Source organism: Pelophylax lessonae (genome assembly GCF_965119305.1).
Source record: "Pelophylax lessonae genome assembly, chromosome: 12".
Lineage (NCBI taxonomy): Eukaryota > Metazoa > Chordata > Amphibia > Anura > Ranidae > Pelophylax > Pelophylax lessonae.
The window spans coordinates 108,494,437-108,516,034 of NC_138779.1; the positions used below are offsets into that span (position 1 = coordinate 108,494,437).

Consider the following 21,598-nt stretch of genomic DNA (forward strand, 5'->3'; position numbering starts at 1 on the left):
TTGCAAATACATGTTACATGAGTTGCTGACCCCATAGGTGGCCATTTGTTCCATCAGCTTGGCAATTGATCACTACTATTAAAGTCCAACAATAAACAAAATATTTTATTGCATTTTAATTGAGTAAAGGATTAAAATCGTTGTCAAAATGTATTGCTGCCTCTGTCCATTTGTCACTATTGGGAGATTTCCCCTTAATCCTTTTCAGGATAGGAAGCATTGGGAAATAGCGTATATCCAAAACAACAACAAAAAAAGTCTGGACTTAGGTTAGTAGTGACTGTTCAACTTAAAAAAGAGGGTAAGAAAAAGTAAAAAAGAGAGAGTAAAGGAAGTAATAAGAAGAAAATATATATGACTGATGGGGTCTGATGACATTTTTTAATTTCGGTAGCAAAGATGGTAATAAGACATGAAATGAAGGTTTTTTGTGTGAGTTACCTTTTAGCCCACGTTCACATTGGTCCGATTTGACATGCGATTTGACATGTCAAATCAGAGCCAATTGCCGACAAAGGCACCATCCGAATCCCTAAAGTATTTTCTGTACTACTTTTGGCAACTTCGGGGGGGGGGGGGGGGGGGAAGGGGCGATTTCCATAGACAACTGTGCAGGAACCCGCACTGATGTCTGTGAAATTGCCATCAAAGTCGGACTGAAAATGCCGGTTTGAAATCGAGCGAAATCGGCTGAACTTGCATGATTTAAAAACGGCCTTGGTGTGAACCGAGGATTAGGGAAAATTTGGGGGATTTTTTCAGATTTCATGTTAACGGCTCAATAATTAAAATTCCTTCCTTGGTTCATGATGCAAATCCAGATGGTCTCTTCTTCAGGCATACTGATGGCTTACAGTAGTAAAGATTTTCCTGACCTGAAAGTTGTAGTGTTTCAGAAGTGGGTGTGACATCTCCTTATAAAGTAAAATGAATGTAGCTTAGATAATGGGGCTGATTTACCAAGGGCCGAATTACAATTTTTCTTCACTGTTTTGTGCACTGGTGCGATGTGGTGCTTTTAGTTTTCAATGGCATTTTCAATGGCACCCCAATGCACATGCATTGTAACACAATAGTGCATTGCCATGTTTACATTGCAAAATAAAAGTCATGTCTGATCTCGGAAATTTTCACATAAATGTTAGGCACAACACAAATAAATGTGATATATGCATATGCAAACTTAAATCGGAGTTCCACCCAAAAGTGGAACTTCCGCTTTAGGTATTCTAACCCCCTGACATGCCACATTTGGCATGTCATTTTTTTTGGGGGGGGGGGGGAGCGGGTACCTAGTTTTGACAGGTACCTGCTCCCACTTCCGCTCGGAGCGGCGCGGCACCCTGAGCGGAAGTTCTCCTCTCCCCCTCCCTCTCTGCAATCTTCTGGGACATGTCAGAGGTCCCAGAAGATTGCTGGCCAATCAAGACGCGCAGCGCGACTCGCGCATGCGCAGTGGGTACCCTGCTGTGAAGCCGCAAACTGTCACAGCCGGGTGCCCACAGCAGTGATGCCTGCGCCGAGGGAGAGGATCGAGGCTTCGGGCAGCCGCATCGCTGGACCGTTGGACAGGTGAGTGAAATGGCTGGAACTCCGCTTTAATATTTTGCTACTAAGAGATTGAAAGCGTATCTATGGTAAAAGTCATATATTAATTTCCACATTGTATTTCAATTATTTCTAGTCTACTCCTAATAATCTGTACAATCTTGATATTTGTATGCTTACTTTGTAAAGATCTCCAGACATTTACTTTCTTTAATTTTGTGACACATAGGGCTCGATTTACTAAAGGCAAATAGAAAGTGCACTTTGCAAAGTGCAGTTTCAGTTTAGTAAATGACGTGAAGCTTCACTTTGTAAAGAATACCCAATCACATGCAAGGAAAATGAAAAAAAAAAAACAGCATTTTTGCTTGCACATGATTGGATGATGGAAGTCAGCAGAGTTCCCCCTCATTTACTAAGCTCTGGACTTTGAGAAGGAGTTTTAGGAGGCGGAGTCAGTACATGAATCACTGCTTTCGGGCAGCAAGGCACCATGGGATATGTAGTTATTAGAAATCATAAGTAAACATCAGAGAAAAGCTGCAAAGCATGCAGGGAATCCAGAAAATTGTGGAAAGAGGTGGCCAGCAGCAAAACTCACAACATGAAAGTAGGTTTATCAAGTAAGCTCAAATTGGAATGTCAAAAATAACTATTGTTTGTATTGTTATTACAATGCTGATGTTCTAAAATAGCTAGATGTGGCAAATGAGTGCTAAAACTTTTAACAAATGATCGCCTATGGAGCAGGCTACACAAATAGCATGTAGTAGCAACAATTTTGATCAGTCGTGCAGTTCATGTGAAACTGATGCTACCATGTGCTACTTGTATATCCTGCTAGTAAATCATGTGTTCCATTTGTTTAGCAATTTTTTGCTACACCTAGCTATTAATACAATTGCAGCTTTGAGTTACTAAAAATCTCTTGCGTAACTATAGCCTACTCATTTGACTGGCAGCAAATAATTCAATCGCTAAGTAGCAAGTTTCAGTTTTTTTAATATAAAGGTGAAAATACAAAAACGTGAGTGAATCACTCAAATAGAAGCGGCAATGCCTGCATCCAAAAAAAGGCTGTAAACAAACAATGACCTCAAAGCAGATCTTTAATGATAATTGGCAAACAAATTACATCACTGTGCCTCCCAGCAGACCTGGGAGCTTGAATTCAGCAGGAATACATTCCAGCTGATCTCAAGATTGCATCCTCCCAGGACGCCACCCTGGCCTCCCAGAGGCACCAAAGTCTGAGGCCTAGGTAAGTCATTTATTTGAGGGGTAAACGGTTTGTTTGCACATGTTTTTTTAAAGACATTTGTGTTGGGAATGGACAAGAGGCAGTCAAAAAGGGAAGACCTGCTTTAACAAGCTGGGGTATTTATAAAAACTCCAAATCAGTGCATTTTAGAGATCTGTGACCCCCCTCCTTGTAGGTATTAACAGACTAAATCTGCATAAATCAGACCAGTGAGGAATATATGAATATGCATAGGTAGCCTTACCCATGCTAATTAGGATGGGTCCTCTGTTCTTTGCCTCGGCCTTCTTCAAAAAACCTCAGCCCCTCTAACACACCAGGTTGAGTGTACAAACATCCAATATCACAGGTAATCACTGAAAGTAATATTTAGTACCCAGGAGTAGTGCTACATCAAAGAAAACAGGCACCAAACCAGGTAGTAAAGGAAAACCTAATATATTGTCACCCAATATGGTTGGTAACTAGGCAAGCGTAAATGGATTGACAATGGTAATAACACAATTTAGCATACAAAGTGATTAACAGTAGGCAGACTAGGCATAAGATGACATTTAGCATCCAGATTAGCATAAACAGTAGCAAGGCCACCTCAAGTCCAGCAGTGAGCAGTAGTAAAGTTGATTCATTCCCAGTTAACCTGCATACAGTATAAGTAAGATATAGTCTTGGCACAGGTGCAAGGTAGTAAAGGTTTGGTAAAATGCCATACAGCGTTGGTAGAGGTGCAGCCTAGGTTTGAAATAAGTGCGGTATCGGTGCAGCTCGTATTGGATACACTTGGTGTCCTGCTCTCATGGTCTCAGTCCCTGTCAGCAGCATCAGCAATGTGCAAATTGCCTTCTCACCAATCCCAGGATGCTGGGAAGACCTCTTGGTGTAGAAGGGGAGCCCCCTCTGTCTCTACCTGAAGGCTTCCAGTGATCAGTGGTGGGAAGTAGAGGGTGAAATGATGCTCCAGTCTCAGCCCTGACACCCCCCCCCCTCACTCCCAGTCTCTGGCTTGGATCTCTGCTGGAATGGCCACCCACTGGCATAAGAATATCAGGATAGAAGTGCTCTCTAACTTCCTCAGTCAAGTCAAGAGAAAAAAAAACTTTTCCAGGCAGTTTAATAAAAAATAAACTTTTACTCCTACTGCACAGTGCATATTTGGATCTGTAGTGTAATGAGTCAATTGGCCCCATTTTTTGGCTGCTGTCTCAAAGTACCACTCCCAAGTTCCTCAGTGATAACATTAGTATTTCAGTGCAAACACTGAACAAAAGGATAACATACAGGAAACAAAAAGAAAAGATAGTGTAGCTACCCATATATTTTACTTTTTAAAAAAATGTATATCTATATATGTAACACCCTAAAAGGTAGGTGCTAGGTAAAGTGTAGTAGGCCTTGTCTGCTTATCAGCAGGGCCATGATTTTCAGCTAGGTTGTCATGGTTCCCAGGTGTGGCTGTTGAGACTGGGTAGTCTCCCCACTGTGCTCAATGAGGGCTCTCATTGGGCAGTGGAGGAAACCCGGAAAATGGCACACCCAGGCTTGTATCTACCCAGAAAGGCAAATTCTGCCACACAGCATTCTGGGAGTGGGTATAAGTTTGAGGGGAGCACATGACGCAGCGTCTTTGGCAGGAAGCAGACTTAGGAGGGAGAGTACGGCTGTCTCTCCTATTGTCAACAGGAATCGGGTGTCCCAGGTGGCTTGCCTGAGGGGACAGAGGGCTGAGCTGAGCTGCAGAGAGGATCTGGTGTGCTGAGGACCAGCGGAGCTGAGAGGGGTAGAGTTTCAGGAAAGCATTCCCAGTCGTGAGTACTGCAAACTGCCCCTGAGGGTCTGCCTAGTGAGAGGGGACCACTCCAGTGAAGGTCAGAGGGATCCGGGAGCTAGCTAGCCAGTGCAAGAAGAGTAAAAGGGGTTTCCAGTGTTGACCCTGAAGAGAAAAGGGGGTGCCAGTGGTTTGGACCTGAAGTATTCAGTGTACAGTTGAAGTGTACAGTGGAAGTGTACAGCGTGCAGTGTACAGTGTTGAGAGTTGCAGCAGCAGCAGTGTTACAAAAGGCTACCTCAGTCAGGAAGGACTGGAGGGAGCAGTGTCAAGGACCTTTGAGCTAACCGGAGTGTCAGAAGTCAGTCTTCAGTACAGTACAAGCAAGTCAGTGATTTCAAGCACCAGCAAGCATTGGTCTGCATCCAGCCGGCGTCATGTCAGCGCTAAAAGGCATTTTTCTCTCAAGTGTCCCAAATTGTACCTAGTTGAGCCAGAGAAGTATCCCACTCATTCCCTTCTCCCATCCCCATATACAATAAACAAAATAAACCAAAGATGCCGTACTGTTCTTTGACTCAGATCTCATACTTAGACAATCAGCTTAAATGTGCTGTTGGTGTCATATATATATAGTTGGTGACATTTTCAACATACTTGAGCAGGCAAACATTAGATCAATAGACTTTGATTTAAATATTGCCTTTAGATAAAGGTAAAATATTTTTACACATAGTGATTTTTCAAATGAACTAGATTACAAATTTGTCATATGGAAAACTAAGAACATTCCTATATTTATTACCACTTTAAAACCATAAACCTAAAATCCGGTGTTCCAGATAGGGTGGCATTTATAAGAATCTCCAAAGGAATATGCAGATGGAATCTGTCTTATTTAAACCTTAAACGTCTAAGGTCTGGTGGTCTCTTTGTTTTTGTTGTGTGTGGATTCATCATGCCAAGATCAATAGAGCTCTTTGAGGTCCTCAGAAAGAAAATTGCACATGCCCAAAAATTGCACATGCCCAAAAATCAATCAATCATTAAAGAGTAAGAAAAACAATCTACAAGTGATGTAGATTGCAAACATTGGCTAATATGTCCAGCCTTGGCTGGCACAGCAGACTAAACCAGAGGTCTCTAACATCCACCAGCTCCGTGATGTCATCATGGAGGAGTGGAAGAGGACTCCAGTGGCAACCTGTGAAGCTCTGGTGAACTCCATGCCCAAGAGGGTTAAGGCAATGCTGGGAAATAATGTTGGCCACACATAATATTGACACTTTGGGCCCAATTTGGACATTTTCACTTAGGGGTGTACTCACTTTTGTTGTCAGCGGTTTAGGCATTAATGGCTGTGTGTTGAGTTATTAGGAAGGGACATCAAATTTACACTTTATACAAGCTGCAAAATCACTACTTTACATTGTAGCAAAGTTTAATTTCTTCAGTGTTGTCACATGAATAGATATAATAAAATATTTACAAAAATGTGAGGGCTGTACTAACTTTTGTGAGACACTGTAAGTCCTTCTGTGACTAGTAAAGTGACTAGTGCTCTTTAAAAATGCTTCACAATTGTGCATAAAAATACATTTAATTTTTATGCACAATTGTGAAGCATTTTTAAAGAGCACTAGTCACTTTACTAGTCACAGAAGGATATATTTATACAGATTAACCACTTCAAGACTGGAAGGATTTGCCCCCTTAATGACCAGGCCACTTTTTTCAACTTGGCACTGCGTGAATTTAACTGACAATTGCGCAGTCATGCAATGCTGTACCCAAACAAAATGTATGTCCTTTTTTTTCCCCACAAATAGAGCTTTCTTTTGGTGGTATTTGATCGCCTGTGCAATTTTTATTTTTTGCGCTATACACAAAAAAAGCGACAATTCTGAAAAAATCTATATTTTTCACATTCTGCTATATAACATTCCCAAAAAAAAAAAAATAAATAAAAATTTTAGGCTAATTTGTTTTCTGCTACATATTTTTGGTAAAAAAAATCGCAATAAGCATATTTTGATTGGTTATTGCGTCTACTAACTGTGGGAAAAATTTATGTCATTTTTATTGTTTTTTTTTTTTTTTTTACTAGTAATGGCGGCGATTTGCGATTTTTTGCGGGACTGCAACATTGCGGCAGACAGATCGGACCCCTGACTGAAACTTTTGGGGGGACCAGTGACATTACTACAGTAATCAGTGCTAAAAAAATATGCACTGTTACTGTAGTAATGACACTGGCAGGGAAGGGGGTTAACATTGTGGGTAATCAAGGGGTTAAAAGTGAGCCTAGGGGAGTGATTCTAACTGTGGGGGGGGGGGGGGTGTGGCTTGTGAAATGACCACAGAGACCTGTGTTCCTATATAGAAGGATCACAGGGGCTCTATGATCATTCCAGGGAGAAGAACGGCAGGCTGTGTTTACAACATTCGACCGTCCTTCTCTCTCAGCGGGGAACGATCGAGATTGTCAGGCGGCAATTGGAGCCACCTGCCCACTGCATCGGCTTCCCCGTTAATGAGCAGGGGTGGGAGCGTGCCTCCAGCAGCGTCTGCTCGCCCCCTAGCCTCCTGCTCGCGACAGCCGTACAGTTACAGCGGTTTGCACAGGAGCGGCTGCCTGCCGCAGTACATCTGTGGCGGGCGGGCGGTCGTAAAGAGGTTAATAAGCGTATGTACAAATTGTCATTTGTTGCCTTTTGCATATGATTTCCCGTCCATACAATTTAGTAGATATGTTTGGTAAGATCTTATAAGCACCAGTCACCTGCTACATATATTTTGGGAATTCATCAGCATATTCATTAGCACACACACATATTATTTGATCACTTTGCACTTTATAGCATAAACACGCACAACAGGGTAAATTTTTTTTTTCTCATGGACACATATTAAATTGCAGAGCAGCGCCAAACCCATTACGCACACGATTATCACAAAACACCATTTTTTGGGGGTTGTTTTTAGGGGAGGCAGCGGCTTTTGTCGTTGTACAGTATCATTTTTAGCATTGCGCTTCAGCATCTTTTATTTTCCTAGAAAGCTAGCTCTTCCCAAGAGCCAACCTGCTGCTTGCATCAGGGCTTAGGGCTTTTAAGTGGAATACTGGGACAGGGTGCTGTGATTTTTTTCAGAAAGCTAAGTACAACACCCTGCATGCCTACAAGGCATGATCTGCTTGTGTTGCATAAAAAAGCATAGAGACAATGTCATTGGGTCTAAAATATGGCTGGAAAGAAAAAAGGTTTTATTTAAAATGATCATTGACATGAGGAGAAACCATTAAGTGCAAAATATAGGCAAATTAAACTTCAGTTTAGTTAGTGTAGAGTTCCTAAAATGTGCAATTTGAAAAATTTGTTTCCTTTATAATTTTGTATTTCAAATAATAAATGGATCATTTTTAGCAGCCTTTTCTATAGTTGTGTGCAGAGCAGTATGCATCATTTTCCTTGTTCCACTGCTTGGAAAAAAGTAATAAAAATGTATTTGCAGGAATACCTGTCAAGTATTGGTTTTTAAATGTAAAACGTCTTTAAAACATTAAGGCTTGAAATGTCAAATCAATGCATTTTCATCATGAACCCTGAATATTAGCTGTTTCATACAGTGTATGGGCAGCTTTGAGATTTTACACACAAATAATTAGACATATCGGGTGAATTATTTTTATTCCAAACCATTTTAATATTTTAAAGATGACGAGCATAATGACTTCAGTGAAACTGATTTTGTTACAAAATGATTAGATTTGCCTTTGGTAAAATTTTACTAAAGCAGAAGCTCTCTATTTTGCTGATTACGCTGATTTGGCAAAATTTGCTTGGAAATTTTTTTTTTGGGGGGGGGATACAATTTTCTTTTGGGAAGGGGGGGTGGTGTACTTAGAGTAGAGTAGTTTATTTATTTTATTGTTCTTTGTATGTTTTCCCTTTTTTGTATATTTGATAGTTTGTCTACTGTCACTTCAATTGTTCTGTGAAAGGAACACAATAATGAGGCTAATAAGAAGCCAGTTTTGGCAAAAATTTGGTCCAGGGTGGTTGAGAGGAGGTTCTACAACCCTTGGGAACCATTTAAAGCCTAGTCCACACCTAAAAAAATATAATTTTATATCCCCAACACAATTCACCAAAATAGTAAAAGTTTAACAAAAACTTTAGATTTCCCCCAAAATTTTAGGGGGAATTAATGTGGTGTCAAACAAATACTTCACCATAAATAAGTCTAGGCACATGCATAGTTTGGTCTGCATTCAGGACTATGAGGTTGATATACTAGAGGCAAATATACCGTGTACTTGTCAAAGTGCAGTTGCGCTCTGCAAAAGCAGTTTCTCCAGAGCCTAGTAAAGGAGTGGGAACTCTACTGACTTCCATCGTCCAATCATGTGCAAGCTAACATTCTTTCTTTTTTTTTTTCCTTGCACATGATTGGGTATTCTTTCCAAAGTGAATCTTTACCTCATTTACTATGTTTTGGAGCAGCTGCTCTTGCAGAGTGCAACTGCACTTTGCAAAGTGCACGGTCTGTTTGCCTTTAGTAAATCAACCCCTATGTGTTGCATATATCTGTTCTGCAGAAAATATAGACACATTTAAAACTATTTTGGTGGTCAATATACCCCACAGCAGTAGATGCACCAATGGTTAAATGAGCTTGTAGACAATGGCAACACAGTTACTGAAAACATTTGTGACAAGTTTTACTCTTCTGCTGCACAGAACTATAGTACATTATTTTGCCTAATAACAAGACCACTTGATTGTTTGGAAACCATAATTAAAACCCATAGGGGACAGCTTAGTGAAGTGTTCACATTACATGCTAGCTCAGCAATTCACATCCTTTTTTTAACACCCCATCAGGCAAAAAGAAATGTAAAAATAGGAAATTGCGTGACCTTACTGCACATTATAAAGCAACACAGATCAGCTGAGCTAGTGGAAAACATATGCATCTTCATAATGATTGGATCAGTGGATCTCAGCAATGACATCTGAATGCACATTGATCTTGGTGCAGGGGCTGGGATCTTTGCAGGCCTGAAGAGGAAGAGAGTTAAAGGAGTTGTAACGTCAGTCATGACAATGGGTCAGATTTGCTAAACCCTAAAGTATAAAATCTGGTGCAGCTCTGCAAAGAAACCAATCAGCTTCTAAATTGTTTTTTTCGTCAAAGTTTAAAAGGGTTGTAAAGTCAGAAGTTTTTTTTTTCTTATTGCATTCTTTTGCATTAAGATAAAAGCCTTCTGTGTGAAGCAGCCTTCCCAGCACCCCCTAATGCTTACCTGAGCCCCATCTCTGTCCAACGATGTCCATGAGTCCTTCAGCCTTCTGGGACTCTCCCTCTTGATTGGCTGAGACACAGCCGCGGCGTCATTGACTCCCGCGGCTGTCAATCAAAGTCAGTTAGCCAATCAGGAGAGAGAGGGGTTGGGGCCGAACTACAGCTCATAGACACACGGAGCTGCAGCTCGGCTCACGTGCCACCATAGCAAGCTGTTTGCTGTGGGGGAACTCAACAGGAGGGAGGGGCCAGGAGCAGCAAAGAGGCGGGGCCCGAGAAGAGGAGGATCCAGGCTGCCCTGTGCAAAACCACTGCACAGAGGAGGTAATTATAATGTCTGTTATTTATTTATTTTATTTTTTAAAAACAAGGATTTACAGTCATTTTAGGTTAGTGTTTGGGGTTAGGTTATTGTTATGGTTAGGGTCAGAGAGTTAGAGGCTAGATTAACATTAAGGTTAAGGCCAGGGGTTGGTTAAGGGTTAAAACCTAAAGCCAATTTTTTTAGTTTTAGGTTAAAGCACCTCATCAAAAGCTTAAAAAAAAAAAAAAACAATGTAAACAGGCGTCCACATTGGAGAATTTGCCCTTTATTCTTGTTCTGATGGCAACCGTAACATTTTGGCTTTCCCATGATTTTCTGTGTCCCTGACAATTGTCAGACAGAGAGGGTAAATTTTCCCATAAGGGACAGAGGCAGCAAAAAAAAACCTGACAGGGCTTTTATCATGTCCTTACTCCACCAAATGTAAAATAAAAAGGTTTGGCTCTAGATAAACTTTAATGCTAGTGTTAGGATTGCAGAAGTTAAGTGTTAGGTTTTAGGGTCAAAACAGTATTAAAGCAAATATTTATTATATTGCAGCTTATCAATTCTTAAATGTGATGACTGCATTCTTTTTTTTTTTAGGGTTTCTTTTTTTTTTTTTTTCAAAAGGTGAGCTTGCCAGTAAGTCTGTTGTTTTTTAACAGAACAAGCTGTCCTGCAGATGTATAAATTTGAGGATTGAGACAAACCATTTAGCACTGACAGGGGTGCTTACAATGGTCAACTTTTATTTTTTTGTAAAATCCTTATCACAAAAGTTAAAAAAAAAAACTGTAACGGCTTATAAAGTGTTAGCTGGAGTTCAACTTCAATTTGTTAGTGTATTTAAATCGGATACTCCCCTCCCCCCAGATTAATAATTCTGATATCTAGAGGTGTCCCTGTTGCTCCTTCCTCCAGAGTGTAGACACCCTAATACAGGAGGGGTGTTACTGGCCAAATCACCAGGTGAAAACAGAGAGGCAAAAGCCTAAAAAAGAAAATGAATGCAGCTACTACATTTAATGACTGGTGAGCTGCAATATATTACATATTTGGTTTTGGGTTTTATACAACTTTAAGATGTGCATTTAGAATGAGTAAGAGCCGGTTCACACTGAGGCGACACGACTCCTTACTACTTCGGGGGCGACTTGTGCATTCCAAAGCACCACGACTTCGGAGCGACTTGCAGGGACTTCACATAATGGAAGTCTATGCAAGTCGCTCCGAGGTTGCCCCGAAGTAGTACAGGACCCTTTTTCTAAGTCAGAGGGACTTGTGTCGCTCCTATTAGAAAGGGTCCTGTAGCAGTCAATGGACATCGAAGGAACGCGACTTGTCAGGCTGAAAAGTCGCCTGACAAGTTGCGCTAGTGTGAACCGATTCTTATTGTCATCTATACACAAAATATTTGCACACTGTCAAATTGGGTTTGATGTACTAAAACTGGAGAGTACAGAATCAGGTGCAGCTGTACATGGAAGCCAATCAGATTTTAACTTCAGCTTGTTCAATTAAACCTTGACGAAAAAAAAAAAAAAAAAATGGAAGCTGATTGGTTTCCATGCAGAGCTTCACCAGATTTTTCACTTTCCAGGTCTAGTAAATCAACCCATTGTCATCTACACACAAAATACACAACCTACAATTAATCAAGAGAGATTTACATAATCATATAGAATTATACACCTCCTGACCTGGTATGGAAAGGCTCTTAGCCCTCGGGCCTAGATAAATAAAATGGCACTTGTTAAAAATAAAATAGTCCTTTGGTAAGGTGAGAATCCCAATTCCTCACAATAGGACAAGTGGACTTTCAAGGATGTGGAGCTGTCAATTGAGATGAGCTCAAGACAACGTTGTATAAAAATTGTTTATTACACAAAGCAAGTAAAAACATATACAGACTCAATAGTATGACGGCTCATTGCATATACAGCGTATATCTTTCAATTGTTAGTTAATGAGGAGAATGAAGGTCCTACACGTTTCGCAAAATACAATTCACTCTCCGCTTCCTCAGGGATCCTCACCATCAACTAGATTGTGATATAGACTTTAAAAAGAAAAAAGGAAGAAAACATATTAAGTATCCAAAGTCATATCACATTTAGAAATCTTCCTTTTTCAACTGAAAAAATATAATAATAATTGTGCTCACCAGTTACATAAAAAGAAGATAATTGGGTCATCCACGCATGTTCGACACACACCAGGGTCATGTAGTACCATGTAATCCCTTAGCAATAGGCAGGGACATATCTGATGGACACTGGACTGTGCTTACAGGAAAACAACAATGGACAAAAACCGCTAAGTTGGATGGATGAAAGCCTGAAGGTCGGGTGCACGTCTGGTCCGTAATCCAAACAGCAATGGGTACAAGAAATGTTGACTTCACTCCGGCAAAAAGGCAATGGTGATATTTATTGATAAAGGTTTCCAATATGACAAACATCATGGACATAACAGGCAGAAAAGAATGGTTAACACATTTCACGAATAAATTTGCTTAATGATACCTTGAAATCATAAACAGGTTATGATTAAGCAAATTTATTTGTTTAACGTGTTAACCATCCTTTTATGCCTGTTATGTCCATGATGTTTGTCATATCGAATACCTTTATTCAATAAATATCACCATTGTCTTTTTGCCGGAGTGCGGTCAACTCACTGTGCTTGCAGGAACCAGGTGAGTATGGGTGGTAATAAAGCACCAGGTCAAAAAGGTTGGTAATTAAAGCTGCGTCATGTACTGTGTATAGAAATTCACAGCCCTGAAAAATTCGGAGGAAGAACACAATATGTAGATGGCCACAAGAGTCAAAACTGTGTATACATTAAAGTACCATTCTATCTATGTGAATATGGACCGATCCCCGGGCAACACTATTCCTAAGAAGATGTGAAGGGTGTCTCATAGAGAGAGACCAACCCCCCTCCGATAGTATGTGACCGGACTTCTGCTTTAGGGCTACATTCACACAGGTTTCTAAATTTCAGAGTTTAGCTGTTCGAAGACTTTTCTAAAAGCAGCTGGACTCACACAATGCAAAGTAATCATGTTATTCATACATAGTGATTAGCAATGTTTAGTTGAATACAATTTAGCTTTGTTTAGGAAAAGAAGGAAAGTGCTGCATCTAGGACTGACATTTCATTTCTACCTGGAGCTATATGCCGCTAAGTAGCTGCAGTGCATTTAGCAGGAAAAAATTACACACTTTCCCTTTTCTTCCTGAAATGTTGATATGCCTTCTCATGTTGGTTCTCATTCATTCTCATGTTGGTATTAATTCTTTGCAGATGTGGTCTAACAAAAGTTAATAAGATGTCAAAGGTGGACACTGACATTCTGGTGAAGTTGTACAGTTTATCAGGAGAGGTTCTGATTTACTCTTACATCAGGACAAAATATCTCCTTGTTAGATGTTGGGATGTTAGGAGATGTACTCGTCTTCTCTCTGCCTCATTCTCTGCCTCTCTATCTGCTTCGATCCTCTTTTCCTCTCAAGCAGACAGACAATGGTAAGCACAAGCTTTGCTCTTCACTCCACTTTAATTGTACAGATCTGCCTCCTTGCTCAGAAAACTTCCCATAAAGAGAAAGAGGAGGTACCTAGGGTATAACATCCCACCAAAAATGGGGTGTTGTAAAAAAATGCCTGAAAATGCTGACCCACCTAAATGCATCCAAATGCATTTCTAATATGCAGCTATATGCAGGAAATATTTCAACTTTTTAAAGTGCAGATTATGAGCCTATAGTTGTGTATCTGCAGTGTGAGATCTCAGGCACTGGTATCACTGTAAATTTCAGTGTGAGATCTCAGGTATGTGGGCCTAATCAGTGTACCCAAAGATTGGGAGGAATCACTACACAGAGTTAGGGGGGGGGGGTGTACTGTGCTTCAGGGATTATGATACCAATTCTTCAGTCTATTAAATATACAACATTTTAAAATTATACAAAGTGCTTCTATATATATATTATAGCCACAAACACATGTGTAAAATACTGTCACTTGGTATAAATAGTATATATATAAGGTGCTTATGTGTCTCAATCCAAATAAATAAATCCATAAAGTGCATCTTTTCCTTAAAGTGAATTAGTGCATCATCTCATAAATAATATTGTTCTGTGTCTAATAGTGCTGGTGTCTTTTTCTGAGACCATACATATAATCTTAAATGGCAATATGGTAAATACATATATTCACATTTATGTAAAAATATAAAGTGTTCAATCAAAATTGTGAAAAATAAAAATATATATAAACATAAATTTGGTGATTCGCAGTGTGGGTAATCTTCCTCCACCTTTAATCTCCGTGACTCAAATTATTTCAGTGATCTCACTTCTAGGTGTTCTAAAAGAGGTCAGTAATATGCCTGTATCACTTAACCTTTAATAGGTGTGGCTCCTTTTAATCCTTGTCCCAGCGTAGTTCTGCTCCTTTTGGGGGGTTTCCAGTGTCTCCTGATCCCGATCGATGTTTATGCCTGGGGTTGAATTTCCTATGGGGGCTTTTTTTGGGTCCTTCCGGATTCCTTCCTCTAACTAATCCCTCGGCTCCTTGGGGCTCATCAAAATAATGGGGCCATCATGGTGTAGTATATCAAAAGCTTTTTATTTATAAAAACATAGCAGACTTACTTTTAAATTCACTTTTTCCTGTGTGTGAATCAGCACTGGGGAACCTCCGTACTGTTCCATCACGTCACTTCCGGGTTTCCTACGCGTTGCGTCACGATACCACGTGACTTCCTCACGGAGTTCTGATGATGCCTGTAACATTTTAGATTTCCCACACATTTCTTTCAGTGATAATGGTCACCAGGAAATATAAAGATGATGAATTTTTGCAATGAGGGGGGCGGGAACGTAAAAAGAATTCATTAATCTATCTAAAACAAAAAAAATAGTAAGTTTGGGCTATAGATAAACTTATAACTTGACAGAGATTCTAATGCTTGCCTAATTTATCCAAATTGTAAAAAAAAGTTTATGCTTTAGATACACTTAAAAGTTTCTGGTAAATGTATCTTGACTGACACTTTCCTGTAAAACCCACCATGACTGGCATGTAGGTTGAAGCACCAAACGACCTCTTATAATTCTCACGGACTCACCCCTGAGGTTCACAGTTCTGAAGCCCCACCCCTTTACCTACACTAAGCTACATTCTTTATTACATAAAATTAAAAAAAAAAAAAAACCCTACAGTGAGAATGGGACCGTATCTGAGTGAGCCCACAGCAAATGGTATGAGCTGGGGATTTGGGGGGAGAGATTTAGCCCTAGAATCCCAAAAAATATATATATATATATATATATATATATATATATATATACATATACAGGTACAGTATAATGCTGGTGGGTGAAATATAAGCAATCTGCATCAGCAATCTAAAATTGGCACTGCAGTTTTGGATGCGCTGGGCCTTGAAAATGCATTTGAAAGGGAACACTTCCATATCTCAAGACACCTGTCTGACTGTGCTTTGCTGGGTATACGCAGGGCATCCTTCTAAGTCAACAAGTTGCTAATGTGGCATTATTATTTGTGCTTTGCTTGCAGGATCCACGTAGCAGACACAAGTTCAAAGTTCACACCTACAGCAGCCCCACCTTCTGCGATCATTGTGGTTCTCTTCTTTATGGGATGGTTCACCAGGGAATGAAATGTGCTTGTAAGTAACTCATTTGGATGGTAAAACATGAGCTCCTTCAGTGTTTGTATAGCTGTATAAAATGTGGCACATGTAAATTCAATGTTAATAACAATTACAGATGTATTTTAAAATACATAAAGTGTATTTATAGGCAAACCTTTTTCTGAATTTTAGATGGAATGGGTAAAGGTTAGACTCTCTGTCTGTGTTCCACTGGGGAGATTTACCCCTCTATTTGTACTGGTGACCATTGTCATGGAAAAAATGAGAGTAAATCCAACTTTGTAGAGTTGTACCCAGAATAAGAGGTAAGGCAGTGGTTCTCAACTCCGGTCCTCGGGACCCACTAAAAGGCCAGGTTTGCAAGATAACTAAATTACATCACAGGTGATCTCATTTGCTGCTCAGTGATTGCAGTATTCTAGTCTGCATCTCCCCAAGCTAATACTTAAAATCTGACCTGTTAGTGGGTCAGTTGGGAGTTGAGAACCACTGAGGTAAGGGGAAATCTTTTAATCGGGATACCTGTTTCAGGGACATCTATCTAAGAAGGGAATTCATCTCACTTTAGGAGATTTCCACTAACTTCCTGTTGCATTCTTAGGACAGGAATTGAAAGGAAATTTCCTCAACAGAACACAGACAGGAAAAAGGAAACTGGTGGGGGTTTTAACCCTTTTTTATTCGATTTAAAACAAACAAAAAAAATATGTCAATGCACTTGATATATTTTTACATAGTTACATTGGTTTAGCTTGGACCAATGTAATTCTATGTATACCATAACTGCCCTATCCCCCTAGAATCTGGAAACCACTGTAGTAGACACAGCTACTCAAGTTATTTCTACTTACTTCTAGGTCCTGTGCTGAGTGGCTGGCCTGATGCATTGTGAACACAGGAGGCTGGCTGCTCAGCCCAGGTGCTATTCAGAGAATGCTTTGCATTTTTCTTAATGAATGCAAAGCATTCTCTGATTGGATAAGGTGGAGAGTGATGTGGAAATGTAACAAATGACCAGGCAATACATTTCCAAAAAGATGGGAAGTTTTAATAACAACAGCCGCAGCTGGGAACAAATTCATTATTTTTTCAAAGAAAGAAAGGCATGCAAGCCTTCTTATAACAATTTTTGACCATAGAATACATGTGGTACAATATGATTGGTTGTAAAAACATACCTCAATGTAATTACCATAAATAAAAAAATAATGGACATCTGCAGTTCAGACACATGTCCGGAATTGTCTGGACTTTATTCTAGTAAACTTTCACCCAGTAAACAAGTGGCTGTCTTAAAATAAATACCAGCATGATGCAGAGAGGTCATCTAGAGTTCAACTTTTAGATGTAGTGTTGCGCCCTACAAGGTAGGTGCTAGGTAAAAGCATAGTGGGCCTTGGCTGCCTAACAGCAATGCCATGATTTTCAGCTGGGCTGTCATGTCTCCCAGGTGTGGCTGCTGAGAGGGGACTCTCCCCACTGGCTCCATGAGAGGATTCTCATTGGGCAGTGAAGGGAACCCAATCAGTGGTTCATTCAGGCCTGTATCTACCCCAGAAGGCAGATTCTGTCACAGAGGATTCTGGGAGTGGGTATAAGTTTGAGGGGAATGCATGATGCAGCATCTTTGGCGGGAAGCAGAGTCCCAGGAGGGAGGGTACGGCTGTCTCTCCTCCTGTCAGAAGGATTGGGTGTCTCGGGTGACTGCCTAAGAGTCCAGAGAGAGAGCTGAGCTGCAGAGAGGATCTGGTGTGCCGAGGACCAGTGGAGATAGAGGGGTTCAGTTCCAGGAAAGCATGCCAAGTTCGTGAGTACTGTGAATTGCCCCTGAGGATCTGCCTGAAGTGTAGAGGGGACAACTCCAGGGAAGGGGGGTGCCTAGTGAGAGGACCCTGAAGTGTCAAAGGGGGTGCCTGGCGAGAGGACCCTGAAGTGTTAGAGGGGGTGCCTAGCGAGAGGACCCTGAAGTGTCAGAGGGGGTGCCTAGCGAGAGGACCCTGAAGTACAAGGAGCTACCTCAGTCAGTGAAGGGCTGGAGGGAGCTGTTCACCGGACTTTTGAGCTAAACAGAGTGTCAGGAGTCAAATGTCTTACAGTCCTGTATCTTCTGAGTTAATCTGAGTATTAAAGTCGAAGTTTCAGCACAGTTCAGCAGAACAGTATCTTCAAGCGCCATGGGAGCTTTGGCTGGCATTCAGCTGGCTTCAAGGCAGTGCTAACAGGAATTTTTCTGTACAGTGTCCCAGTTAAACCTGGTTGAGCCAGAGGAGTATCCCATTCATTCCCTTCTCCCATCCCCATTACAAAATAAACAAAACAAACCAAAGATGCCGGAATGGTCATTGTCTCAGTTCTCAGACTTGGGTTTTCAACTTAAATGTGTTGGAAGTGTTACCGGTAACAATGGCAGAACCATATCAGGCCCAATGCCTGGAAATATTGCTACAGTAGTTTTCTATATTATGAAATAATATAGTATACATTACTAAAACAATAACCATTGCTTTAATATTGAATTAATAAAAATAATGGTGATAATACCACTACTCCTATAATAATAATTATTATTATAATAATAATAAAAATATCTTAATAAATACTGATGACAATATTAATAATTATATTAATAACATTTGCAAATTAATATGAATAATATGAAATACATGGGTTAATATGAAATTCTACAACAAGAGCTATGACATCACACTCTCCATCTCATCCATTTCATGTTTGCTATGGAAAAAAATCAAATAAGAGTGTTTTTACAAATACCGTATATACTCGAGTATAAGCCGAGGTTTTCAGCACATTTTTTTGTGCTGAAAACGTTCCCCTTGGCTTATACTCGAGTAAAAAAAACAACAACGTGCTTTACATTTAAAAATGGGGCCCCCCGGTGCCAACGTGTCACCGCACATACGTCGCCGCCGATCAGGACAGGCCATACACGCTCGGCTATTCCCCCCCCCTGCATTGTCCTGTACCATGCCCACCGCCCTGCATTGTCCTGTACCATGCCCGCCGCCCTACATTCTCCTGTACCATGCCCGCCGCCCTGCATTCTCCTGTACCATGCCCGCCACCCTGCATTCTCCTGTACCATGCCTGCCGCCCTGCATTCTCGCCCTAGGCTTATAATCGGTTCAATCATTTTTCACATTTTTGTGGTAAAATTAAGGGCCACGGCTTATACTCAGGTCGGCTTATACTCGAGTGTATACGGTACCTTTTTTTTTTTTTTACATGGTTGCAAAGGCACAAGGTTTTTTACCTTTATGCATTTTATGCATAAAGGTAAAAAAACTTTCTGTGTGCAGCTGCTTGCTGTGGGGGCACCCGGCAAGAGGGAGGGGTCAGGAGTACCAGCAGGGGACCTGAGAAGAGCAGGACCCAGGCTGCTGTGTGCAAAACCATTGCACAGGGCAGGTAAGTATAACATGTTTGTTATTTTTATTTTTTTTTAAACAAGACTTTAATACTGCTTTAAGTTGGTAATCCTCAGGTAAATGTTCTATTCCCCAAACATGTAAGCGAGTGGTAACTTCATACTCTGCCCTATTCACTGTTACAAATGTTCTCCTTTGTTCACAATATGCAGCCTAAGCAGACTAATCTACATTGTTAGTTATGGAAAAGAATGGAGCAGTGTTTTTATGCATTGGTTTTATATAGTATATGTTGTATATAGCATTTGTTCCTATAAACATTGGAAAAGAAAAGGTGTAATTTAATTTCACAAGTCTAAAAACATTTCAATAAAGAAGAAATATGGGGGAAAAAAAAATCAAATTTTTTTTTTTAAGAAGGTGTTGAGATAAAGTGTATGTAGTAAAGTTACACATTATGACACCATCTCCACTTAATGTGATGTAGTTTCCTCTTGGGTACTCCTATTTCTTCCTGAGTTAAAAAGGGTATTCTAACAGACATCAGCGGTGTGGTTACATTTCAACAATCAACATTGCACGTTATTTGCACGAGTCACTTTATGATATACTACTGTTATTAATTTTACTCAGTTTACTCTTATCTAGTTGTTTTGTGCAATCTCTGTCACTCAGTCACTTTTACTGGGCGCACACACAGGTTGCCCAGACCGCTGCACTTATTGGCACCCGTCACTTTATATACTAGACGCATTAATTTGACTCATTTTTATTTATTTATTGTACAACTGGTTGGATTTGCACTGCTGTGTTATATTAACATATGGATTTTTATTTATTATAATACTGAAGCACCTTATCCATTAACACTCTATTCATACTCAGCCGTTTACCTTCCATTCATCCCTTTCCCAGGCAGCGCCATATTCCCTCACCCCTGACCCCCCTTTATTTCACTGGGTTATTTTAACTGACAATTGCACGGTCATGCAATGCTGTACCCAAATAAAATTGATGTAATTTTTCCCACAAATAGAGCTTTCTTTTGGTGGCATTTAATCACCTTTGTGGTTTTTACTTTTTGCGCTATAAACAAAAAAAGACAAACAACATTTTTACTTTCTAATATAAAACATAACCAATACAAAAAAAAAAATCAAATCTCCTCATCAAGTTATTAATTGGTTTGCACTACAACCTATGAGATATATTTATGGAATTTTTATTTAACAATTTTTTTTTTACTAGTAATGGCGGTGATCAATGTCTTAAAGCGGGAGGATTGTGATATTGGGGCGGAAAATCGGACACTAGCTGACACTTTACACTTTTTTTGGAAACTGTGACACTAATACAGTCATCAGTGCTAAAAATATACCTCGTCACTGTACTAATGACATTGGCTGAGAAGGGGTTAACATCAGGGGTGATCAAAGGCTTAACTGTGTGCCTAGCAAGTGTTTTTGTAAGCTGTGGGAGTTGCTTTTACTAGGGGAAGAAATGGATCCTTGTCCCTGCTTTGCAGAAACACAAGATCCATGCCTTCCCTACTGACAGAACGCAATCTTCCTTGTTCACATGCGTGCACCCTACCCGAAAGTGTTGGATCATGTACTAGGTAGGTGATTCGGGCAGCAGTGCCACCTTGCTGCCATATGTGTAAGTCATACGGTCGGCAAGTGGTTAACATGTATAAACAATGTTAAGTGTACAGATAATATTATAGAAAGATTGCTGTTGAAATTAATATTCTGGTGACAGGATCTCTTTGAGAGAATATTGCCATAGATGATTCCTACCAACACAGTACAATTGTTTTTGGGTTCTGAAAACTTCCTTGCTTGTTTTTGCTGTAGAAGTTTTGTTATTAGAATATTGAAATAAATGGTTTGGAGACCAGCCACCGTTGAACTCCTGAGTGCCATCACTTTTGAACAAATACACTTTAGAGTGAAAACCTTAGCAATGCTCGCATCCTATATACCCCATATTAGTCTGGTAAATATACCATTGAAAGTATTTGTTATATACAGTATGTTTGATAAGTGCAAAAAAGTCCTTTGCAAACTTTGACAAGTTTAAGACAACTCTGTGTTGTCTTAAAAATCTTCCAAATCTTTATACTACTTCTTGGGACTACAGCTCAATTTGTGGCAAGATCTTGAGGTGACGGCAGTATATTAAAGAGATGTACTGCATATAAATTATTTATTTACAAATTATTAATTATAATATATATATATATATATATATATATATTTTTTTTTTTGCCTTGACATATGCTTTAGAGCTTGTTCACATCAACCTTGTTGCCTAATGCAGTCACAAAGCCT

The 21,598-nt window shown here is 40.0% G+C and overlaps 1 protein-coding gene across 1 annotated transcript in view; it reads left to right on the forward strand.

The window, feature by feature from the left end:
• Window positions 1-21,598, forward strand: part of PRKCG (protein kinase C gamma) — a 621,643-nt gene that overhangs the window by 425,099 nt on the left and 174,946 nt on the right. The window contains exon 4 of the mRNA XM_082273693.1: window positions 15,783-15,894. Coding sequence (XP_082129819.1) covers window positions 15,783-15,894 — 112 coding nt within the window. The remainder of the gene's footprint in view (window positions 1-15,782; window positions 15,895-21,598) is intronic.